General features: G+C 35.1%; 1 protein-coding gene across 1 annotated transcript in view; it reads right to left on the reverse strand.

The window, feature by feature from the left end:
- Nucleotides 1-8,024: 8,024 nt before the first annotated feature.
- The window catches only part of SYCP1 (synaptonemal complex protein 1), a 141,975-nt gene continuing 122,613 nt past the window's right edge, over nucleotides 8,025-27,386 (reverse strand). Inside the window, exons 28-32 of the mRNA XM_034990227.1 lie at nucleotides 24,845-24,901; nucleotides 18,923-19,102; nucleotides 14,802-14,945; nucleotides 8,630-8,719; nucleotides 8,025-8,510 (exon numbers count right to left, since the gene is read on the reverse strand). Of these exons, the coding sequence (XP_034846118.1) occupies nucleotides 8,373-8,510; nucleotides 8,630-8,719; nucleotides 14,802-14,945; nucleotides 18,923-19,102; nucleotides 24,845-24,901 (609 nt within the window). The 3' untranslated portion in view covers nucleotides 8,025-8,372. The remainder of the gene's footprint in view (nucleotides 8,511-8,629; nucleotides 8,720-14,801; nucleotides 14,946-18,922; nucleotides 19,103-24,844; nucleotides 24,902-27,386) is intronic.

The raw sequence follows: 27,386 nt of genomic DNA on the forward strand, positions 1-27,386 counted from the left end.
CTCAGTGGGCTTGAGAAAAGATTGGAAGGCTTCAGGGAGACCCTTACTGCAGAGATAGTTTAAAAACAGTCAGAAGGGGCACCTGGGTGGCTCAGTCATTAAGCGTCTACCTTCGGCTCAGGTCATGATTCCAGGGTCCTGGGATTGAGCCCCACATCGGGCTCCCTGCTCAGCAGGAAGCCTGCTTCTCCCTCTCCCCTCCCCCTGCTTGTGTTCCCTCTCTCGTTGTGTCTCTGTCAAATAAATAAATAAAATCTTTAAAAAAATAAATAATAAAAAAATAAAGAACAGTCAGAAATGAAAAATACAATAACTGAGATTTAAAACAGACTTGATGCAATAAACACAAGGATGGAAGAAGCAGAGGAACAAATAAGTAATAAAGAAGATTTAAAAATGGAAAATAATGAAGCTGAACAAAAGAGAAAAAGAAATTATGGAACACAAGAACAGACATAGGGAACTGCTGAGCAAAATAAGTCAATCAGAGAAAGACATGTATCATATGACCTCACTGATACGGGGAATTCTTAATCTCATGAAACAAACTGAGGGTTGCTGGTGTGGCGGGGGGTGGGAGGGATGGGATGGCTGGGTGATAGACATTGAGGAGGGTATGTGCTATGGTGAGCGCTGTGAATTGTGTAAGACTGTTGAATCACAGACCTGTACCTCTGAAACAAATAATACATTATATGTTAAAAAAAAAAAAAAAAGAAGAAGATAGCAGGAAGCGGAAAATGAAGGGGGGAAATTGGAGGGGGAGACGAACCATGAGAGACTATGGACTCTGAGAAACAAACTGAGGGTTCTAGAGGGGAGGGGGTAGGGGGATGGGTTAACCTGGTGATAGGTATTAAAGAGGGCACGTACTGAATGAAGCACTGGGTGTTATATGCAAACAATGAATCATGGAACACTACATCAAAAACTAAAAAAAAAAGAAAGAAAGAAAATTCCCATTTCCAGATGATTTCACTGGTGAATTCTATCAAACATTAAAAAGAAATAATACCAATTTGATATAAACTCTTTCCAAAATTTAGAATGAGGGAATGCTTCTCAACTCATGTTGTAAGACCAGCATTACCTTGATAGCAACCCAGACAAAAACATTACAAAAAAGAAAACTAGAGACCATTCTTCAGAAAAATTTAAGCAAATTGAATTCAATAATATATAAAAAGGATAATACATCATGACCAAGGGAGGTTTATTTCAATGCAAAGTTAGTTTAACATTCAAAAATCAATCAGTGTAATTCAGCATATTAACAGACTAAAAATAAAATACCATATGATCATGTCAAAATATGCAGAAAAAGGGGTCCCTGGGTGGCTCAGTTGGTTAAGCATCTGCCTTTAACTCAGGTCATGATCTCGAGTCCTAGGATCGAGCCCCACATCGGGCTCCCTACTCAGTGTGGAGTCTGCTTCTCCCTCTCCCTCTGCTCCTCCTCCCTGCTCATGCTTGCTCTGTCAAATAAATAAATAAATAATCTTTTTAAAAATATGCAGAAAAAGCCTGAGAAAATTCAACATTCATTCATGACACAGTTTTCAACAGATTAGCCGAATGAACTTCTTCAATCTGATAAAAAAAAATGTATCTATTATAATACTTAAGGTTCAATCATTGTGAAAAAGGCAAGAAAATTCTATCTATACAACCTTGTACTGGAGGTACTAGCCAGCGCAATAAGGCAATAAAAAGAAAAAAACATATAGATAGGAAGAAGTAAAAATGTCTTAGCTACAGATCACATCATCCACATAGAAAATCCTAAGGAATCTATAAAAATGCTACTGGAACTAATGAGTTTATCAAGGTTTGGGATACAAGTTCATTAGACAAAAATCTCCACCTCCACAGACAAAAATCTCCATCATCATCTTCCCCCTGCCACACCATATCTGGAGGGCCTGGACATACCACACTCACACCTCCTTTTTGGATCCTAGGCACTATAGATGGGTACTGCTAGGGGGCCATCCTTAGGCCCATCTACCTGCTGTCCTGCTAGGTAACCTGCCTTAGTTCCCATGCACCAAACACCATTTCCTGAGTCCTCTAAAGCAGATGCAGACCTCAATAAGGCAGACTTCCTCAGTCAGTAGAGCTAGCAATAGTAGATCAGTGCTCCATGCCAATCTGGCCTTTCATAGACAGTGGCCATCCATTACTGGCCAGAGCTGCCTGGGGTTAGCCTCTCATATGTCCATTTTGTAGGAACTGTAGCCTCCAAGTTAATTCTAAGTTTTCAAAGAACCTGGGAGAAGCAGGTGTGTGGTAATAATGACTACTGCAGGCACCAGTCTAGCAATATGGGTTCTACTGACATTTCAGGTACTCCCAGAACAAGAAAGAGGCTTCTGAGGTTGGAGAAAGTCCAATGGCCAATTTGGAGCTAGGGAACATCTAGAGAACAGGTCCTCCTTTTTCGCTGCCCCTGTTGAATTTTCATCTTCAAATCCATTAAAACCCATTGAAAGCCCACCTGTCTTGGGCATTCATAAGACTGGTTTTATTAATAAAAATGAGAGCCAACCATGACTAACACTTGCTTTGTCCTGGACACCTTTCAAAATGTCTATTAACTTATTTTCTCTAGTTTTAAGTATCATCATTTTATAGACCTCAAAAAGCTCAGCCACACAGAGGTTATTATTCAGACCATGAACTGAGCAGCAGTGTTAGGATTACAAATTCAGTCAACCCAAAAAACAAAACAAACACATACTTTTAACTAAGACATATAACATGCAGTCTGGCCTGAAGAATTAGTTTTACTTAAGTAAACATGATAATCTAATAAACTATATTTGTAACTTAGCTGATAAACAGAATATATAAAAATCTCAAACATTATAAGGACTAAAATTTTTTTAACATAATAATTGTTAATTTAGTATAGGTAGAGAGAGGACTGAGCACTATGAACAATACTGTTGGTGAAAAGAGAAATTCTCTACTTATTGAGACTAGGTCATTTAATGACTATCAATTTCCTTGGAAAGTCATTGGAAAAAACTGATATATTTGACAAATCAAAAATCAGGGAGAGGCTTCTTTTAAGAGCCACATCAAGCAAGTAACACAGAAACACTTTTTAAAAATTAAAAAATAATTTGGAAATTATTAGAATAATTAGACAACTTGTATTACAGTTTCTATCTCTTGGTTAGCACTTTTATAAGAGCATAATGTTTACTTTGTAGAATACATTTTTGTCATAGAATATATTTTCAACTCTTAATTACATAATGATTTATGTATTTAATATATATTTCCATACCAGTGATTACATAATTTTACAACTCCTATACAATGAGGTATCTCCTAAAATTTTTAATTTACATAGTTGTAGGCCCATTAATTCCAAAATTAATAATATACAGAAATAAAATCACTAACAGTATTGTTCATAGTGCAGAAAACTGGAAACAAAGAGAATTCACATTATATCAGTTTAGAGTAGGTTATGCCAACAATCATAGACAACCCTGAACTCTCAGGGGCTTAACACTACAAAGTCTTATTTCTTATTCATACTACATGACCATGAGGGGTTTGGGGAAATTTTATTCTATGTAATTTTTACTCACAGACATAGAATGACAGGAGTTTCATCATCTGTAACATCACAAATTGCTGCAGCAGGAGAGAGTGTGATAGAAGGTCTCACACTACTAATCAAATACTCTGTCACAAGAGTAATTAATGCACAACAGTTCTACCTAAAATTTTGGCCAGAACTTATCATATAGGCTCACCAAGATGGGAATGGAAATCTAATCTTTTCACATGCCCAGAAGGAGACAGGAAAACAACTAGGTTTGGTGATCATAAAAGTCTCTATCACATTTTAATAAATACCTGAATTATGGTACATCCATGAAATATTACTACAGCTATTTAAAAGAATGAATTGGAAGAATGCCATATGTTACAGAGATTTTCATGAGATAGTAAGTAAAGTCCAGGTGGGACTTTATTATACTTTATTATATATACTGAAAAGTATATATATCATCCCATTTTCATAAATTAACCATGACCAGAGAATCCTGTGTGCATACATGCATATGTGAAAATATGTAATTAAGTACTTTATATTTATTATCAACATCTATCTGTCACTGAGAAAAATAGGAAAGATTTTTTTCCCTTAGGAGAGGGAGATTTGGCAGAGGGGGGCCCTGATGTGTGTAGCGAGGGAAAGAAAGAGGGTGAGGACGAAAGCAAAAGGGGGGAAAAAAAAAGGGCACTAAGATTTTATAGGATTATATTTATGTACTGATGTAAATTATGTATATGCATATAGAAAATCAAGTCAATTTTCAAAACTATCTTTTCCTTTTAATTTTGATTGCTTTTATGATTGCCTCAAATTACTGATCTGTTGAAATTAAATCTTTTCAGTTCCCTCCAGCTCTACACTCTATGATTTCATAACTTAAATAATATTAAGTCTTATCTGTCTCCTACTTGTTATTTCCTATTTCCAACCCAGAGCTGACCTGCCACTGATTAAAGTTCTGGATGTACTTCTATAGCCTGTGGACTATTAATTATACTGAATTCAGGTTGCCTGAATTATAAATAATTTATTTCTAACCTTTATATCAACCAAAGCAAGTTGCTCTTTGACATCATGAATTTACATTTACATGAAGTGGGAGACATTTTATTACTGTTAAAGTGACAAAATCATGGATATTTTTCTTAGGCTAGGTATTAGATATAATCTGAAAGTCTGGAACTTAAATTCTTAGTCTAAGAAATCTTCCCATATCCCACCTGGACTATTTCAATAGCTGCAATAGCTTCACCCTGTTCCAATTTACCTTTAATGAGCTTTCTAAAGATTGCTATTTCCTCTGCCTTAATTTTCTCTTGTCCTTCTTATACACCTATAACTTTTTTTTTTAAAGAGAGAGCGAGCATGTGAATTGGGTGGGGAAGGGTAGAGGGAGAGAGAGAATCTTAAGCAGGCTCCACACTCAGGAGAGAGCCCGAGGCAGGGCCCAATCTCACAACCCTGAGATCGTGACCTGAGCAGAAATCAAGAATCAGTCGCCCAACTGACTGACCCACCCAGGCACCCCTATAGTATTCTTATTTATGTCCAAAACTCATCTCTTCTAGAAGGCCTCAGAAGCCAAAACACGAAATTATCTTTCATGTCTCTGTACCTTACATTTACATACTGTTGAGTTACTTACATTATGATTCAATTGTTTACACATTTATATGTTTTTATTATGTTCAGTTAGCCACCATATAGTACATCATTAGTTTTTGATGTAGTGTTCAAAGATTCATCAGTTGCATATAACACCCAGTGCTCATCACAACACGTGCCCTCCTTAATACCGATCAACCTGGCTACCCCATCCCTCCCCTCCCCGAAACCCTCAGTTTGTTTCCTGGGGTCCATAGTCTCTCACGGTTTGTTTCTCTCTCTGATTCCCACCCCTTCAGTTTTCCCTCCCTTCCCCTATGGTCTTCTGTGCTATTCCTTATGTTCCATATATGAGTGAAACCATATGATAATTGACTTTCTCTGCTTGACTTATTTCACTTAGCATAATCTCCTCCAGTCCCATCCATGTTGATGTAAAAGTTGGGTATTCATCCTTTCTGATGGCTGAGTAATATTCCATTGTATATATGGACCACATCTTCTTTATCCATTCATCTGTTGAAGGGCATCTTGGCTCCTTCCACAGTTTGGCTGTTGTGGACACTGCTTCAGGGGGGTCTCTTCAATAAGTGGTGCTGGGAAAACTGGACAGCTACATACAGAAGAATGAAACTGGACCATTCTCTTACACCATACACACAAAGATAAACTCAAAATGGATGAAAGACCGCAAGGTGAGATAGGAACCCATCAAAATCCTAGAGAAGAATATAGGCAGTAACCTCTTTGACATCAGCCACAGCAACTTCTTTCAAGACACATCTCCAAAGGCAAGGGAAACAAAAGCAAAAATGAACTATTGGGACTTCATCAAGATAAAAAGCTTCTGCACAGCAAAAGAAACAGTCAACAAAACTAAGAGGCAACCCACAGAATGGGAGAAGATATTTGCAAATAACAGGGCACATAAAGGGCTGGTATCTAAGATCTATAAAGAATTTCTCAAACTCAACACTCAAAAAACTAATAACCCAGGCAAAAAAGGGGCAGAAGACATGAACAGACATTTCTGCAAAGAAGACACACAAATGGCTAACAGACACATGAAAAAATGTTCAACATCACTAGCCATCAGGGAAATTCAAATCAAAACCACAATGAGATACCACGTTACACCAGTTAGAATGGCAAAAATTAACAAGGCAGGAAACAACAAATGTTGACAAGAATGTGGAGAAAGGGGAACCCTCTTACATTGTTGGTGGGAATGCAAGCTGGTACAACCACTTTGGAAAACAGTATGAAGCTTCCTCAAAAAGTTAAAAATAGAACTACCCTATGACTCAGTAATTGCACTACTAGGTATTTACCCCAAAGATACAGATGTAGTGAAAATAAGGGGTACATACACATTTATATTTGCTACTGGACATCAAGTCATTGAAAGCAGAGATTATACATCACATATATAATCTCAAATCCAATGATTTATGCTTTCAGGTATTGATACTCAGAAGGATTTGACACAGGGGAATACTCCCTTCTTGAATCACTTTGCTCTTTAAGATTCCATGACCCCTTACACTTCACCTGTCTCTCCTTAATCTTTGCAGCAACTCCTCTATTGCTTGACTTTTAAGTGTTCCAGTATCCCAAGGCTCAGTATCAACTCTTTTCTCTTCTATAACTATACACTCCCTATCCATAAAGAGAGTGCATTCAGTCCCAAGCTTTAAATGGCATGTATATGCCAATGACTACTAAATAATGACCCTCCTGGAGAACTGCAGATTCATTTGTTTAATGACCTACTCAACTGCTCCACTTAGATATCTGAGATATTTCAACTATTACATAGTGCCTCCCCCCCAAAAAAATATTACATAGCTTAAAATAGAACTTCAAGACCCAACTTTGCTCCTTCTCTCCCTCACCTCATTCTTATTTCAGGCCATTATGTCAGCAAATCTTTTTGGTGTTTTTCCCCTTTTGCAGCAACCTTGGAAGCCAGTTGTTGAGCAAGGCAGAACTAAAAGTTGGAAGGAGCCAGGTTTTCTGAATCACTGCCTGAGGAATGCTGCTCTCTAAATATGAACATTTATGTTGGACTTTAGAGAAGTGAGAAGTTGATGAACGATCAGCCAAAGAAGCTAGCATTACCTCAACTAATACACTCATCTTGTTTTATTTTAAAATGTTTGAAAAGACATAGCTTCAAATATGAAATATCACATTATCGGGCGCCTGGGTGGCTCAGTTGGTTAAGCGACTGCCTTCGGCTCAGGTCATGATCCTGGAGTCCCGGGATCAAGTCCCACATCGGGCTCCTTTCTCGGCGGGGAGTCTGCTTCTCCCTCTGCCCTTCCCCCCTCTCATGCTCGCTCTCTCTAATAAATAAATAAATCTTAAAAAAAAAAAAAAGAAATCACATTATCAAGACTAATAATGCTCTAAAAAATACTTGCTCAGGAGACTAATTATAAGATTTCAATTAAGATATCAGAAGCAGAAGTCCCAAAGCCATATCCAGGTTTATTTATTGTCTATTTCCCTCACTAAAATGTAAGCTCTAGAAGAACATAGGGTTTATTTTTCTGTTTTGTTCATTGTCATATCTCCAGTATCTAGAACTGTACTTGACTCTTAGTGGGCACTCAATAAATATTTGCTTAAATTAATGAGTGTTGAATAAATAATGTTAGGAAGCCATACTGGTATAGTCTTTTTTTTCCTACAACAAAAGGCATTTCTCAATTTTATAAACAGATAAAACTGTTTCAGAACTGTGAAGCTTCAACAAAATGACCTTAAGATTTAAAAATAAGTATCAATATTGTGATCAGCTGTCCAGATGACCTCACAGAATCAATGAAAAGCATTTATTTGCATCAAGATATTTTAATAAAGAATAAAGAATAAATCTCAATGGATTCCTAGCAGCCAGTGGATAACTTTACAAATTTGAAAAATTAGCTAAAACAGTTTTCATGAATACAAGAAAAGGTAAAAACAAAACATAATCATCTTATTATTGTAATAGAATTACAAGTTTTCAGGTAACATGTGGTAATTTAGGCCAAAACATAAAAATCATAAAAAACAAATTATGCAAATATAAAAAAATCTCAATGTCAGAAAATGTTTGGCTCTTCAGAAAATAAAACATTTTTAAGTTGACTATAAATTTGATGTTATTAGGCTCCTTAATCACATTGATTTTCTGAAATTAAACAAATAGCTTTTCTGCATCCTTTAGTTTTTTTTTCCTATCCATTTTAGCAATTACAGCCCAACGATCTTCCCGCATTTTCCTCATAGCTCCAAACTTCAGCGTAGATCCAGGGGTTGTTAGAGATGAAGGGGTCTGAATACAAAATAAAATCAAATCAAAATATGTTTAATTTAAAAAGATAAAGTCCAGCTTTTGAAACTTGCTTTCTGAAGTAAAAATTTAAAACTACCTTTAAAAAAAAAATAAACTACCTTTTTTGGTGTTCTGACACAAAGATGAGAAGTTGTTGGATTATTAGTCTTGTATAATTTTTTCAATGTCTCTTCTTCTGAAACCATGCTCTTAAAGAAAAATACAAAATTATAATTTGAGGTCTGTCATCACTAATATTAAAATTTTGTCTACATATCACAGAGAGGAGGAGAAAGACAAGGAAGGAAAGGGAGGAAGAAAGGAGGTAAAAGAAGGGAGAGGAGAAAGGAGAGAAAAAAGAAGAAAAACTGAAGACAATGACAAAATACTCCATCTTCCAAACAAGGACATGGGTTTATATTCTATTAACTATATTGTATTATATGAAATAATAATAACTATACTGTATTTTATGAAATACAACATGTATATGAATAGTACTTTTCTACTTCTACTTCAGTTTGTCTTTATACTACTACTTTTCCTCCCACTTTCCCTCCACCTATCTACTCAAACTCACACTTTAGCCTTATAATAAGCATGTATAATCCTATAAAAATTATGTTATCAACTATCGATTTATGGGTATTGTAATTCCCCCAAGTAATAAGAGCTAACACTTATTTAGTACTTTCTTTATGTTAGGTGCTGTTTTAAGCACTTTGCCTATTTTAATTAGTTTTAATCCTCACAATAATTTTAATAAATTAGGTATACCATCATTATCCCCTTTTAAAGGTGAAGAACTGAGACAAGAAATGTTACATACTTTGCCTAAGATTACACAGCTAGTTAAGAGGTGGAGCCAGGATTCAAATCCAGATAGGCTGGCTCTAGAAATCCACTTTCTTAATGAATATGCTACACAGATTTAGTCTGGTAAGCAATCAGTTCACATTCCGTTCCTGCTCACTAATGTCACATTTACAGAGGTCTCATGAATAAAAATATTCAAACAGATTTTCATGAACTCTAAGATTTTAGCAGAATTCAGTAGTAAGTCATAACAAGCTGCCTTTTCAAATACACTCAGAACCACTATGTATCAACTGACCAGCTTTAAAAAGAAAAATTATTTTAAAATCTTGTAAACTATCATTAAAATTTTACTCAGTGCATAGTAATTATTCATTAATGACTGCCCATATAAAAATAATTAACCCAATTTAAAACAAAACCGTATCTGTCCTTATAACTCTGCAACAATCATCTTCTCATGTGCTTATTGGCCATTTGTATATCCTCTTTGGAGAAATGTCTATTCAAGTCCTTTGCCCATTTTTAAATCGGGTTGTATGGTTTTTGTTGTTGAGTTATGGGAGTTCTTTATGTATTCCATACGTTTATCCCTTTCCAGATATCTGATTTGAAAATATTTTCTGCTATTCTTTAGCTTGTCTTTTGATTTTCTTAATGGTGTCCTTTGATGCACAAAAAGTCTTAATTTTGAAGTCAAATTTATCAGTTTTCTCTTTTCTTGCCTGTGCTTTTGGTGTCATACTCATGAGGCCCTTGCTAAATTTGAGGTCATGAAAATTTCCCCAATATTTTCTTCTGAGAGTTTCATAGTTCTACACTTAAGTTTTGGTTTTTGATCCATTTTGAGTCAATTTTTATATATGGTATAAAGAGTCCAACTTCATTCTTTTGCATGTGGATAACCAATATCCAGTTCTAACACCATTAGCTGGAAAAAAAAAAAATGTCCTTTCCCCCACTGAATGGCCTTGGCACTCTTGTCAAAAATCAACTGACTATATATGTGAGAATTTATTTCTGGGTTCCTTTATTCCATTGGTCTATATATCTGCCCTTATCCTAGTACTAATCTGTTTAAATTACTAGCTTTGTAGGAAGTTTCAAGGTCAAGAACTATGAGTCCTCCAACATTACCCTTCTTTTCCAAAAGTGTTTTAGCTATTTGGGGACCCTTGCAATTCTATATGAATTTTAGTATCAGATTTTCCATATCTGCCAAAAAGCTGTTGGAATTTTGATAGAGATTGCACTGAATTTGTGGACTGCTTTGGGTAGTACTGACATTTTTTAAATTATGTTCAATCAGCCAGCATATAGGACATCTTAACATCCATAAACACAGACTATTTTCCTAATTCTTTAGGTCTTCTTTAATTTCCTTCAGCAATGTTTTGTAGTTTTCATTGTATTTCAATATTTCACCTTCTTGGTTGGGTTTGTTCCTAGATATTCTATTTGTTTAGATGATATCATATATGGATTTTCTTAATTTTCCTTAATTTCCTTTTGGATTAATCATTGCTGGTGTATAAAAACATAATCAATGTCATGTGTTCTTATACCCCTCCAAATTGCTGAATTCATTTGTTAGCTCTACTAGCCTTCTTGTGGAGTCTTCGTGATTTTCATTGGATAGGATTATGGCATCTGCAAATAGTTTTACCTCATTCTCATTTGTATGTCTGCTTTCTTTTTCTCTTCCTTTGTTTTTTGTCTAATAGTCTAATAGCTCTGGCTAGAACTTCCAGTACAATGCTGACTAGCAGTGGTGAAAGTGGACATCCTTGTCTGGTTCTTAACTTAAGGGGTAAGTTCTCAATCTTTCACCATTGAGCATGATTTAGCTGCAAGTTTTCATAAGTATTTTTTTATCATGCTGAGGAATTGTTCCTCTATTCCTAGCTTTATGAGTTTCTATCATGCAAAAATGTTGGATTTTGTCAAATGCTTTTTCTGTACTAATTGAGATGATCATATGGGATTTTTTCCCCTTCATTCTATTAATGGTGACATATTACATTGATTTTCTTATATTGAACCACCCTGGAATTTCTTGGGATAAATCCCACTTGGTCATGGTGAATAGCACTTTTAATATGATGTGGAATTTGACTTGCTAATATTTTGCTGAGGATTTTTACACTGACGTTCATAAAGGACAATGGTCTTTAATTTTCTTTTCTAGTAATGTCTTTATCTTACTTTGGTATCAAGGTAGTGCTGGCCTCATAGAATGAGTTATCAAGAGTTCTCGCTTCAATTTTTTGAAGTCTGAGAAGGTTAGGTCCTCAAATGTTTGATACAATCAATCTATCAATGAAGCCATCTGGTCCAGGACTTTTCTTTGAGAGGTTTTTGATGACTAAGTCAAATTCTTTACTGACTATAGATAGGCTGTTGAGGTTTTAGATTTCTTCTTGAATCAGTTTAAATTGGTGTGTTTCAGGGATTCTACCCATTTGTCCATTTCTTCTAAGTTATGAAATTTGTTAGCATATATTCACAGTATTTTTTATCTCTAAATAATTAGTAATAATGTACCCACTTTGCATTTCTGATTCTAGTTATTCACATCTTCTTAGTCTAGCTAAAGATTTGTCAAATTTTTTTAATCTTTTCAAATAAACAAAGTTTGGTTTCATTGATTTTCTCTATTGTTTTCTATTCTCTAATTTGTTTATCTCCCCTTGAATCTTCATTATTTCCTTCCTCCTGCCTGCTTTGGGTTTAGTTTGCTCTTCTTTTTCTAGTCCATAAAGTGTAACGTTATTGATTTGAGATCTTTCTTTTTTAATGTAGGAATTTGGAGCTATACATTTCCCTCTGAGCTTTTGCTGTAACACATAAGTTTTGGTATATTGTGTTTTCATTTTTATTCATATCTAGTCTTAATTTCCCTTGTGATTTCTTCTTTGATCCACTAGTTGATTAAAAGTGTGTTAATTTCAGGATGCCTAGGTGGCTCAGTAAGGCATCTGACTCTTGATTTCGGCTCAGATCTCAGGGTCCTGGGATCAAGCCCCACATCAGGCTCCCTGCTCAGCAGGGAGTGTGTTTCTCCCTTCACCCTCTGCCTCCTACCCCCTCCTGCCCATGCTGTCTTTCTCTCTCTGTGTCAATCGAATAAATAAAATTTTTAAAAAAGAAACTTAGACATGTGAATCTTATAACTGAATATATCTGCAAATCAGATTATTCCCTTTCCCCAGGGTTTGCTGTAGTGAGTTAGTTTTGTTTTGCTTTATGTTGTACAAGTTTCTGTGCCAGGGACTGGCCTGGGTTAAAAATTTGAGATCTTCTTAGGTTTTTTGTGAGCCTGTCTTTCCATGGGCATGTGCAGTGCTTTTAATATCCCAAAAATGTGATTGCTCTTGATGTCCTAGTTCTTAAAATGTCTGATCCTCCAAAGAAGAAAAGTGAAAAAAAAAAAAATAGGTACAATTCATTTAAATCCTCTGTAAGACACTTTCCGCCAGTGAGGGTTGAAATAGTGGCAGCCAGTTTCTGTGCCTGCACAGTGATGAGAAGCAGCAATGATAATACAGAGCACTGAATCTTGATACTCAGAGAAAAAGTCCGTATTGCTCACCCTGGCTACAGCAAGACATGAGCATGGCTGCCTGCCACAGGACTATGGACTGGATGACAGGTAGTCACTACCATTCTTAAGGCTGAAATTGACCAAAATTAACTGAAATTGCAAGCATTCAAATAGTCTCCAGAGTTCCAAAATAGTTACTTCAGAGAGTTTCTGCAAGTACAATTGCTGTTTAGGTAGAGAAATAAATTTGTGGTATTTCCTACTCCCCCATCTTCTCTAAGGTTACTCTAGACAATCCATTTTTAAATCTAACTTTTTATAATTATTTGAATGTTCACCAAAATTTAAATGCAACAATAAGAAAACTACAAAAATAGTAACTTCAAATGATAACTATAACCAAATAAATGGACTGTGAAGTGTCTTTTTAGGCAAGTATAAATAGTTGTGCATACTTATATAATACTATAGTATGTTTACTGTGTTACAAAGTTGTGATGCTCCTTTTAAAAATGAAACCATGAATCATTCTGAATCTCAGCTAAGAAACTGGCCTAAATTCACACTGTTAGAAAAATAGTATGGATTCCAACCCTGGACTGTCTAATTTCAGAGCTCATAGTCTTTCTACTAATTCTCCTTACATTTCTATATATCTGGACTTCAGTTTGAGCTGGCAGTTATTATGTATAATGACTTACATAGGCTATGGAGCTAAACTGTGTTCCAATTTTTCTCCATGCCTTACTAGCTATGTGATCTTGGGCAAGGTACCTGTGTGACTTAGTTTTCTCATCTGTAAAATGAAAATAGCAACATTGTGTACACTTCTAATATGAGATTGTTCTAAAAAATAATCTATATAGTCTTTGCAAAAGTGCTTGGTTCAGAGTTCTAATCATTAAAATGTTAATCATCCTCTATAAAACAAAGAGATACTTAGGTAGGGATTCTATAAATTAACTTCAATAATTAGAGTTTTAAGACTTCAGCTCCTCATTATTCCAGAACAAATGAAAACAGAGTGTCCCAAAGCAGTAAAAAAGCTTGAAGGATCGCAAAAGATATAAGTGGTAATAATGAAACAAAGTAGTGCCTTTAACTGGAATTTTGTAATTAAGAATCTTTGGTATATTGTTCATTTTGTGTGATGAGGTTTGTTTTTAAATTAAATGAATCTAAATTTAATTATTCTCAATAAATCAATATTATTACCTAGAAAATACTGGTATGTGTGGATACACTCATGGCAGGGAATAATTAGTAATACAAACTGCTAGGGATAATATCTTCCTTAAACAACTCATCTTTAATACATTAACTCTTTAAGAATGATAAAAATATTATACTTGTCAACCAATACCTTGATATAGATTTCAATCAATATATAAAATAAGGAACATGTATAATACATAAAATCAAGAGGGTCCCTAAATAACAAATTTAGCCATAGCAAGATTCACCTAACCAATATTTATTAGGAAGGAAGGAAGGAAGGAAGGAAGGAAGGAAGGAAGGAAGGAAGGAAGGAAGGAAGGAAAGAAAGAAAAAAGAAAAGAAAAGAAAGAGGAGAGAAAAAAAGAAAGACAAAAAGAAAGAAAAAGAAAAAGAAAAAAAGAAACGAAAAAAGAAAAAGAGTATGTGGTAAAAACTCCTTTATAACACTCTGCTGGAAAACAAGATGGTTTAATCACCTCATGTGCCAACTATGTTACATCAAGTATTTCAAAATGCCATGTTTTCTGAAGTTAGATTATTTAAACCCTATTTCTCCAAAATGCTGCAAAAGCATAGGGTTCTGTGTTATATAGAGTTCTATATTTTCATATGCAATGGTAAGTACTATGTGTATATATTATACATATACATTAAAAAATGTGTAAAAATAATAATGTAAACAAGTAATAAATACTGATTTGTGGTGTTTTTACCAAAAGATCAGTCGTTTCTGAGCTATCCGAATTAATATCAAACTCAAAGACCATTTTTCTCTTTTTATTACTTTCTTCCATGGGTACATTCTTGTTTTCTCTTTGCTGAATTTTTAGTTTCGTTGGTGTCTTCACAGTATATGCCTATCCAAAAAGAAAAACAACATATTATCCCATCAAAAAAAACCTGTATTATTAATAAATGTAAGTTGAATCTTCAGTAATAACTCTCCATTATTAGAGGGATGTAGAGACTTTTTATAAGAATTTCATTCAGATATTTTTGATACTAAAACTTCTTTCTTCAAACAATTTATAATAGTGGACTTTTTCTTTGCCCTTCCCTTCTACTTACTGAATAAAATAATGGCAGGAGAGAGGTGGGGAGACAGACTCTCCAGCATCAGCAGTCAACAATCTTAAGAAAAGAGGGACTTTGATTTTTCTAACAATAATTAAGACCAAAGAACTGAATGAGCTTTGCTCTTTCTACAAAAATCCTTACGGATTTATGAGAAATTAGGTATGTTTATATTTTGTTCATAAAGTAATTCACATTAGTCAGTGTTTAGTATTCCATATTACCCTGTAAGTTTTATAATTTTTTTAAAGTATCTTTAAAAAGTTAGGGCAGTGACATCAGCAAAAATGGCAGAGTAAGGTATTCCAAAAATTTGCTCTTTCATAAAGCAATAAAAATACTAGTAAAATGGTCAAAGTCAGCTTTTTCAGAACTCTGGAAATTAACCAAAAGCTTGCCACAAACTGTAGTGCTTATTTTATTTTAATGGCTGAACCTCTGTAAGAACAGCAAGCTTTGTGGTGTTTTAACTTTTCTTTATCCCAGCCCCCATGCTCTATGTTACCCTTAAAAAAATAACATCCCATACTCTTGGTCCAGCCTGAGACCACTAGATAGAGCAGAACAGAATTGAGAGCTCTTTCAAAGCTTTATTCCCAAAAAGTTGTCATTATTTAAACTGTCTAGTGGTTCTCTAAAAGACCTCACTTACAAGGCTGTCTGTATTTAACCTGACTTAGAGCTCATTCAGTACAAAAAGCTTTCTCCTTGGTGTGAAATACAGCATAGAATTTGTCAAAACAATTATAGGCAAGTGTTTTAACTTTGCATCTCCGTGAGGCAATAATTTTAACAGGGCAAATGACAGACTAATCAAAAACTTCAAAAGAACAGGTAGGAAAAGAGACATCCACAGGGGCTTTGAAAAGCTCTGACATTAATGGAAAAAATAAAATAAAATCTACAGTTAAAAGTGATGTACCAATGTATGTTTCCTAGTTTTGACAAATGTACATGGTAATGTAAGATGTTAACAATGTGGAAAATTGGGTGATAGATATAAAGGAATTCTCTATACTACCTTTGCAACTTTTCTATAAATCTAAAATTATGGTAAAAAAATGTTCTTTTTAAAAAAAGTAAGGTCACCACATCCATGAGAATAGCTAAAATCAAAAAGATAAAAAAATACCATGTGGTAGCAAGGATGTGGAGCAACTAGAACTCTCATTCACTGCCAGCTAGGATGTAAAATTGACGTAATGAATTTTTTGAAAAACATGACTGGCAGTGTGATACAATAAGAAATATATATTTAGTCTTTGTCCCTGGTTCCTGACACAGAACTTCTAAAACCCATGTAATTTCCTGAGTAATAGGGGTGATCAGGGCATCTTTTGGTACAATATTCGGTCTTTGTCCCCCTGTGTTAGGAGTCTTCTGTTATTCAAAATAAGCTCCTTTCAACTGGACCAGAGTTAATGCTAATGAAATAACTGGCAGTAAAGGTCTCCTAGATAACTTCAGGATGCTGGCTGGTCACCAGAAAAACCAAGGCTTGATTAGAAGTTTGTAACCCTTTCAGCTACACCCCTTGACCTCCTGGGAGGGGAAAGGGTTTGGAAATTGAGTTAAACACCAATGGCCAATGATTTAACCAGTCATGCTAGGTGATGAAACCTCCCTAAAAACCCCTAAATGATGGGGTTCTGAGAATTTCCATGTTGGCAAATACACAGGGGTACTGAAAGGGGGTACTCCTGAAGAAAGCATGGAAGTTCTATACCCCCTCCCTCACACCTTGCCCTATTTATCTTTTCCATTTGGCTGTTTTTGAGTTGTATCCTTTATAATAAACTGGTAATAGTAAGTAAAGGAATCTCCTGAGTTCTGATCATCATTCTAGCAAATTAGCAGACCTAAGGAGGGGGGTTATGGGAACCCCAATTTAGAGCCGGTTGGTCAGTAGTACAACAAGGGGCAAACCAGGATTGTAACTACTGTCTGAAGTGGAAGCAGTCTTGTGGGACTGAACCCTTAACCTGTAGGGTCTACATTAACTCCAGGTAGTGTCAGAACTTAATCAAGTTGTAGGACAACTAGGTGTTGTCTGGAGAATCAGAGAACTGGCATGGGAAAAAAAACCAAACCACATGTTTCATATCACAGTAAAAAAAAACAGCTCAGGCAGTATCTACTAAAATGGAACATATTATACATAACCCTATAACCCAGCAATTTCATTCCTAAAGACATACCCAACCAAAATGCATACAGGTCAAATACCAGAATTTTTATAGCAAGACTATGCATAAAAGCCCAGTCTGGAAACTACCCAAAGTCCACTAACAATATAATAGATAAATAAACTATGGTACATCACACAATGGAATACTATATAGAAATATAAATGGAAAATCTACAACTTCAAGCAACAATATGGATGAGTCCCACAAACATAATATTAAGTGAAAAAAGTCAAAACAAAAATAATGATTCTATTTATAGAAAATTCAAAAACAGGGAAAAGAGAAAATACAAAAACAGGTACATCTAATATTAGAGTTGGAGCAGTATCTGGCCTTGGGGGAGAAGCCAGTGACAAAAAGGGAGGCAAGGTGACAGTAACATTCTGTGCTTTAATCTGAATGCTGGTTATAAAGTCATGTTTAGTTTGTGAAGAATCATCAAGTTGCATAATTAAGATCTGTGCATTTTTCTTGCATATATTTCAATATAAAGTTTTTTTTAAGTAAGGTCATTCTATACAAAGATCACTTCATATTCTGAATAATATAAATAGAACAAAATAATTTTACGTAAAAGCCTAAGTTATGTAGTTTACTAATTTTCATAATTTCCACAGTGTGGATAATACTGTATACATAATAGGATGTGAGAGAGACTCTTCCTTTTGCTCTGGAATTGTCAACTGGGGCACAAAGCTGCAGAAAAAAAATGTTAGAAACCCATATTCTAAAGAAAGCAACCTATGGTTAAAGCCAGATCCTTCTCTAGGGCTTATTAAAAAGTGGTTAAACTGGCCCTACAATCACCAAACACCTCCTTTCTTCCCAGTTATTTTAAGAAAATTGGAAGGGAAAGGCATCAAATTTCAGCTTAGAGGGATAGAGAGAGGTCGAAATATTTTTCCCTTCAATTTCCAAGGCAGGTGAGGAGACAACTCTTAACAGCAGCCTAACAAAAAATAGGGGTGCCTTCAAGAAGGATTGGCATCTCATTCCCTTACTAGATATAAATTTAGGAAGAAATTTTATCTGTCTTTGTGTCTGGCTGGATAGTTTAGAGTAAAAAGAAATTAGAGAGAGATGGATGGTGGGAGGTGGGGTCAGAAATGTAGCATTCCGTACTGCTGTTTAGCGTGGAAATGTTGAATGAATTCCCCATGGATTAAGTGAACATGTGAAAATAGCTAGTAATTGAGCCATCTTGGTGGTGGCACCTGATCCACCGAGGGCTGACTGCTAAGTAAAGGACTCTAGCAACAAGATGATACAAAGTAAACAGCAAACGGTAGTAACTGGAGTGATACTGAAAAATGTTAAGTCAGAATCGGATTTCCCACATCAGGGAATGCCATCAGGTGAGTGACAGAAAGTTATGGAATCTGCCCAAAATGTCATTAAGTGGACAGTGATATTAAAAAACAAAACAAAACAAAACAAAAACACTATTTCATGCTGGTATCACAAAAATTGGTTTTATATTTATATGTGTGATATCAGATATATGGTATATGATACCAGAACCTTCTTTAACTAAAAAAATTATGACCTTCTTAGAAACTTTAGCAACCAACCTTTGGTAATGGTGTAGATAAAGTACTTTTGGCAGATGTCCATAAATAGTCCCTTTTATCTTTGGATTTACCATGGTCAGCTGATGTGAAGTTTCGAGATATATTTTGTGAAGGAGCTGCTTTAGAATCAAATTTCCAATAATGAGTTTCAGGTGTTTCCAATAAAGGTGTCGGTATTTTCTATATTGAACAACAAAAGGAAATAAAATCATCACTACGTCATTTTAATTAAAGTGCAGCAATTAGTAGAAATAACACTGGAATAAACTAGAATTTATCCTCAAATTTATTATTAATTAGATAACTTTGAATACATTATCCTTATCTTGTCACTTTATTTCCCCATTGAAGATGAAAATGGTATCTGCCTTTCTGTCTTCACAGAGCTGCTATGAAAAGAAATAAAATGTCTCAACTCTCTGACTAAAAGTTGACGATTTGCTGAAGAGAAAAATCTCTATTCCTGCTGGCAAAGAGCCTTTCTTTGTGGTTCATTACAATAGTCTAAAAGCCAGAGGGCAGTTTATTCTCATTTCTATCCATTCTCTTTTATGCTTTCATATTTCCTCTCTCTCATCTATAAAAATATCAGCCTTTTCCTATCCACCAGGCTTACTCCCCACCAAAAAAAAAAAGAAAGAAAAGAAAGGAATATAGCGAAGAAAAATAATAAAAGAACCAGAAAAAATTTCCAGGAGGAGAAAAATGACTGTTGTCCTCAATTCTGAAGATAAACAAATTACAAATTTACTCTAAATACTTAGACTTTATTTCAACTCAATTTCTTCCATTTTCTTTCTCTCTACCTTTATATGTATCTTCCCTTCAGACCTGACCTATCTTTCTAGTAAAAGTTCATAATAACCGCTTTAGTGGAATTGTGTTAGCTGCTTTCTAATTTTATCACTTCCTTTGATCACCACCATCTCCATGAATACAATCGTGGCAACTACAAGAAAAAAATGGAACACGCATGCACACACACATACACATACACACACACACAGAGCTATTCTCAAAAGTTCAATGGTTAAATCTGCAGTAAATTTAAGTTAGGAGGCTATAGAATGCAGGATTAAGAGGTAACCACATGTGCTATAAAAACACGGACGGACTAATTGATGGACGAATAGATAAGGAAGATGTGGTATACACACACACAGAAGAATATTACACAACTGTAAAAAAAGGATGAGATTGTGCCATCTGAGACACCATGGATGGACTTCAAGGGTATTATGCCCAAGTGAAATAAGTAAGACTGAGAAAGACAAATACCATATGATTTCACTCATGTGGAATCCAAAAAAATGGTTAAGTGAATAAACAAACAAAAAAGCAGAATCAGACCTATAAATGCACAGAACAAACTGATAGTTGTCAGATGTGGGGAAGATGGGCAAAACAGATGAAGGGAAATGGGAAATACAGGCTTCCAGTTAGGGAATGAATAAATCATGGGAATAAAAGGCACAGCATAAGGAAAACAGTCAATGATATTGTAATAGCAATGTAACAGGACAGAAGATCAGCATAATGTACAAACTTGTTGAATCACTATGTTGTACACCTGAACTTATGTAACACTGTGTGTGTGTGTGTGTGTGTGTGTATAACAATCATTGGACCAGGAGTCAAGTAATAGGCTCTTTTCTCCTGGATCTTATACTATCTTGCTGGGTGATATTAAGTAATCTCCAAGTATCTCTAGGCTTAAATTTATCCATCTATATAATCAAGGGACTAAAAGATGATTTGTAAGTTTCTGCCCAGTTCTAGTGATCTCAGTTCATAATCCTCTTTCCAGCAGGTATAAATTTTGGTAGCATTTTTTCACACAGTTGTATTTCTGTATTCTCCTTCCTATATATTTCTACATCATAGGTGATAATACAATTTTGATGAAAGCAAATTTTTTCTGCTGTTTTCATGGACAAATTTTTCTCTCCTCAAAAGCCTGAGAATGACAACTACACCATCTTGTGGCCAAGTCTGGGAATTTAACACTTCAGCCCGCTTGAAAGAAAATGCACCCCATTTCTAGAATACGGAAATAAACCTCTTCATAATAAGTCATAGAAATGCATGTACTTTCCTACAAGTCACATTCTTTTCTGAATGTTACACTTCCAGTGATGCATGTACAAGCATATCTCATTTCATTGCACTTCATTTTATTGCACTTCACAGATGCTGTGTTGTTTGGTGTTTTTGGTTTTTGCAAATTGGAAGGTTTGTGGCAACCCTGATCCAGGCAAGTCTATCAGCACCATTTTTCCAACAGCATTTGCTCGCTTAGTGCCACTTGTGTCACATCTTGGTAATTTTTTTTTAAAGATTTTATTTATTTATTTGACAGAGAAAGAAAGAGCACAAGCAGGCAGAGTGGCAGGCAGAGGGAGAGGGAGAAGCAGACTCCCAGCTGAGCAGGGAGCCGGATGCGGGGCTCGATCCCAGGACTTTGGGATCAAGACCAGAGCCGAAGGTAGATGCCTAACCGACTAAACCACCCAAGCACCCCACATCTTGGTAATTCTTACAGTATTTCAAATTTCTGCATTATTATTATTATATTTGTTATAGTAATCAGTGATTGGTGATCTTTGATGTTACTATTGTTTAGGGACACCATGAACCACATCCAAATAAGATGGCAAACTTAACTTAAATGCTTTATGTGTTCTGGCTGCTCCACTGACGTACTATTCTCCATCTTTCTCCCTTTCCTTGAGCCTCCCTATTCCCTGAGACAAAACAAAACTGAAATTAGGCCAATCAATAACCCTACAATGGCTTCTATGTGTCCAAGTGAAAAAAAAGTCACCCGTCTCTCACTTTAAATCAAAAGCTAGAAATGATTGAGCTTAGAGAGAGGAAGGCATGTTGAAAGCTGAGGTAGGCCAAAAGCTAGGCCTCTTGCACCAACCACTTAGCCAAGTTGTGAATGCAAAGGAAAAGTTCTTGAAGGATACTAAAAGTGCTACTTCCAGTGAGCACACAAATAAGAAAGTGAAACAGCCTTTACTGATATGGAGAAAGTTTTAGTGGTCTTGATATAAGATCAAACCAGTCATAATTCTACGTTAAGCCAAAACCTAATCCGGAGCAAGGCCCTAACTCTCTTCAATTCTGTGAAGGTGGAGAGAGGTGAGAAGCTGCAGAAGAAAAGTCTGAAGCTAGCAGAGGTTGGTTCATGAGATTTAAGGAAAGAAGCCGTTTCCATAACATAAAAGTGCAAGGTGAGGAGTGCCTGGGTGCCTCAGTCTTAGGTTAAGCATCTGCTTTGGCTCAGGTCATGATCCCAAGATCCTGGGATCCAGCCCCTAGTCAGGCTCCCTGCTCAGCGGGAATCTGCTTCTCCCTCTCCCCTCTGCCCACCCCCCACTCATGCTCTCTCTCTAATATATAAAATCTTAAAAAAAAAAAAAAAAAAGTACAAGGTGAAGCAGGAAGTGTTAATGTAGAAGCTGCCGCAAGTTATCCAGAAGATCTAGCTAATTAAGTACTGAAGGCATCTACACTAAAGAGTTTCAAGGTAGGCAAAACAGCCATATACTGGAAGATGATTCCATCTAGGACTTTCATAAGCAGAGAGAAGAAGTCAATGCCTGCCTTCAAAATTTCAAAGGACAGGCTGACTCCCTTATTAGGGACTAATGCAGCTGGTGACTTCAAGTTGGAGCCAGTGCTCATTAACCATCCTGAAAATCCTAGGGCCCTTTAAGAATATGATAAATCTACTTGCCTATGCTCTATAAATAAAACAACAAAGACTGGATGACAGCGTATCTGATTACAACCTGGTTTAACTAAATATATTAAGCCCACTGTTAAGACCTACTGCTCAGACAAAAAGATTCCTTTCAAAATATTATTGCTCATTGACAATGCACCTGGTTACCCAAGAGCTCTGATGGAGATGTACAAGATTAATGTTGTGATGCCTGCTAATACAATATCATTCTGCACCCCATGGATCAAGGAGTCATTCTTTCAAGTCTTATTATTTAATAAGAAATACATTTTGTAAGACGATAGCTGCCATAGATAGTGATTCTACTGATGATCTGGGAAAAGTAAATTCAAAATCTTCTGGAAAGAATTCACCATTCTAGATGCCATTAAAAATATTTGTGATTCGGGCACCTGGGTGGCTCAGTTGGTTAAGCGACTGCCTTCGGCTCGGGTCATGATCCTGGAGTCCCGGGATCGAGTCCCGCATTGGGCTCCCTGCTCAGCAGGGAGTCTGTTTCTCCCTCTGGCCCTCTCCACCTTCATGTGCTCTCTCTCTCTCTCAAATAAATAAATAAAATCTTTAAAAAAAATAAAATAAAAATATTTGTGATTCATCAGAAGAGGTCAAATATCAATATTAACAAGAATTCAGAAGAAGTTGATTCCAACCCTCATGGATGACTATAAGGAGTTCAAGACTTCCCTGACAGAAATAACTGCAGATGTGGTGGAAACAGTAAGAAAACTGGAATTAAAAGTGGAGCCTGAAGATGTAACTTAATGGCTGCAATCCCATGATAAAACTTTAACAAGTGAGGAGTCGCTTCCTATGGATCAGCAAAAAGAAGTGGTTTCTTGAGATGAAATCTACTCCTGGTGAAGATTGTTGAAATGACAACAAAAGATTTAGAATATTATGTAAACTTAGTTGATAAATCAGCAGCAGCATTTGAGAGGATTTATTCTGATTTTGAAAGAAGTTCTAACTGTGGGTAAAATGCTATCAAACGGTTCGTGAAAGGAAGAGTCAATGAAGCAAACTTCATTGTTGTCTTATTTTACAAAATTGCCATGGTCATCCCAACTTTCAGCAACCATTACCCTTGATCAGTCAACAGCCATTAATAATATCAAGGCAAGACCTTCCACCAGCAAAAAGATTACAACTTATTGAAAGCTCACATGATGGTTAGCATTTTTAAGCAATACAATGTTTTTTTAAAGATTTTATTTTTTTCCATTTTTTATTATGTTCAGTTAGCCAACATATAGTATTTTAAAATTAAAGTATGAACATTGTTTTTTAGACATAATGCTATTGCACACTTAACAGACCACAATACAGTGTACATATAACTTTTATATGCACTGGGAAACCAAAAAATTCATTTTACTTGCTTTATTGTGATATTCACTTTGCTGCATTGATCTGGAACTGAACCCACAAGATCAAGGTATGCCTGTATACATAATATTCACAATTTTCTGTTGTATTTTTATTTTTTTAAATTGAAGTAAAATTAACATATAGTATTATATTTGTTTCAGGTGTACAATATAACGATTCAAAAATTCTATACATTACTCAGTCCTCATCGTTGTATTTTTTAAAACAAACACTTATATGGCATTTCCTATGTGCCAAGCACTATTTATTTACAAATGCCTTACAAATATTATCTCATTTAATCCTTTTAACAACTTTAAAAAATAGATACTATTCATTATCCCTTTACAGTTGAACAAGCTGAGGCATAAAGAAGTAACTTGCCCAAATCAGAAATATTTGATAAACCTAATAATTATTATATATAAGGCTTATGATATTTCAATATTGTTGGAATAAAGTATAGCAAATAAAAGCCTATTTAAATTTTTTATTCTTTTATTACTTCCTCATTATTTGCAATTTATATATCCAGAACCTCAGATAAAATATATGGCATTTACTAATCTACTTGAAAGCAGAAATAAATAATGAGCATATTTTACTGGAATTATACGTGACCCAAAACAACTCCATAAGAATATGTGATATATACTTTCATAATCTGAACACATTCTATATTTGGAAATTAATATTAGATGCTCCTTACCTATTTATGAACAAAAAAAAATTTCCAGGTAGATGTTAGAAAACAAGCTGGATTATAAAGAAAAACCAGGAGAATTATATAAAACTCTTACCTTATCTCTTTTTTCGAGAGTAACTATGTTCTCTTTTGCCTCTCTTTTGAGTTTTTCCTATTAAAAATGAGTGCACACAATGTAGTCACTACTATTATCAAAAATTAATGTTATTATCAAAATACTTCTAAGAAGTATTAACAAAGAAAGAATACTAAACTCTAAATCTTATAAAATAATGAAAAGAAAAAAAGAAAAACAAATTAGTTTCTTTCTACAGAGCTTATTTAGTTTTGATTATCTTTAAAATTCTGATCTGTCCAGTATGTATCTGTGGAATCTTGGTAAGTCTTTTAAAACTCTGAATCAACTTTCTCATTTGTAAAATGAAGTGGATGGATCAGATTATAGATGAAGAAATACACAAAAGTAGCTAACTGTAAAGAGCTATAAAGAGATCCAAAATATTATGGGCTTTTAGAGGCAGAATTCAGTTTTTCTGTGCATTGAGAAAGGGTACATTTCAGTTGGACCTTGAATAATGAACTTTTAACATGAGATAAACAAGGATGAGGGGGAAAGAAAGTACAAAATACTTAGGAAATAATACATCACTTTTGCTGGAGATTAGGGTGTATATATTCAGTAGAGAAAAAAGAAAAATTAACTCTGGCCTACAAAAAAGAATATGTACTATGCCTTTAATATGATAGTCACCTGGAGAACACAATTGTTACAGCCCCCAGGAAGCCTTCAAGGACGCAGAGAAGAGAAAGTTCCAACAGAGAACTTTAAGCAAACTTGCCTTGCCTGCCTATGAGGTCTATGCCAATATCAACCTTACTGAATGCTTTGTGTACACCATGCTATCTCTCCCAGAGTGTTGCTCCTAACCAGAGAACTCACTTCACCATGAAGAAGCTGGTAGTAAGCTAACGTAACAGTAATCACTATTCTTATTGTGTATCCTATCAATGACCAATAGTTGATCTTCAGTTATAGTGACAACTGGGATCTCCAATAAAGGGCTAGAATGCTCTCTTCTAGGATAAATTATATCCTCTGTACTAGCAAAATTGCACTGCCTCTCAGAGGACTTCTAGAGGCTTCTAGAGGACAGAAGGGAGAAAGCACCTCCCATGACTGCATTGTCTCTATAAAATTCTGGAGACTTTTGCTGGTCTGGAGATCTTACTTACAGTCTGTTCTAATACAACAGGTGTTTCCAAGGTGTGAATTATTAGCTCATACACAAACATATATCTTTAGTAGTGGTTAACTAATCATGAGTTCCCTAAGACCAAAGAGATAGGCAGTCCACTATGGTCCCTATTTAAATTGGATATCAAATATGCCTATAATATGGTCTGACAAACAGACAATTGACTTCAGCCACAGGAATAGAGAATGATGGCCCTGTACCCAAATTTCAAACTTGAATAAATTTATAAACCTAGAATCCTCCAAATTAAAAGAAAGCCTGGTAACTGTTGTAGAAGGATTTTGCAATAATATCACAAATACATACATTATCCCTTCTACTATCTTGTGCACTGAGAGAGATACTAAGACTTATGGGTAATTGGACATTGACTATTAACTAACACCAATTATTATAACCCAAAATGTTACTATTTTGTCATTAGTTCAAGTGCAGGTGTATTGGAGTCAGGTGATAAATGGCATTTAATCCAAGTCTACCTTACAATGAGCCCATGGAACCATAAACCTAATCTGTGGTCATTTCTTAAGATCCTAAAGGCTGAATAGATAAACTCAAGTAAGTGCCATAATCTCCATATTGGTTCTAACCACAAAATGAGAGTTTTTAAGTTTAGAAGGACCAACTGGAAGACTCTGAAACTTTCCTCCATATCAAGAATATAAACAAATATATCAAATGCCACATCTCACCTAGGCAGAGATTCAGATCCATCAAACCGTGAAAGATGTAGAGAAGGTGATTTATCACAGTCCCACAAAGCCAACTTAATTGGAAAATTAAATTCACTGTTATCCAGTAACAGTTTTGTCATACCAATGGGTAAGTAACAGAGGCCAAAATAGGGATTGTGTATTGATTAGGATAAAAAATGAGAACTAAGAAAAAAGTTTCATATAAAAGATGAACTTATTTTGCAATAATATCACAAATACATACATGATCTCTTTATGAATATAGATGCAAAAATCCTCAACAAAATACTAGCAAACTGAATCTAGCAGAATATAAAGAATTTAACCAGAACCATGGTTAAAGAACAAATACATGTTTTTATTAATCTTGACAACATAAATTAACAAAATAAATATCAAAATTGTGTATGTGGAAGAAGAGGCAGTACGAGAAAGTGTTAGATATATTGTTTAAAAATATAAAGGTAACCAGTAAAATAACTGAAAGTACTACACACACCTTTTAAATCAACCAGACACACACACACACTTTAAAGAAAAATAAAATAAATATTAATATGTCATGTAAAATAAGATGACAAAAACATGATTCAATTATATATCATATCAATAAGGGATTAATAACCATAAGGAACTCCTATAAGTCAACAACAAAAACAACAACTAAAAAATGGGCAAAGGACTT

The sequence above is a fragment of the Mirounga leonina genome, unplaced genomic scaffold (genome assembly GCF_011800145.1).
Source record: "Mirounga leonina isolate KUSES-001 unplaced genomic scaffold, KU_Mleo_1.0 Mir_507, whole genome shotgun sequence".
NCBI lineage: Eukaryota > Metazoa > Chordata > Mammalia > Carnivora > Phocidae > Mirounga > Mirounga leonina.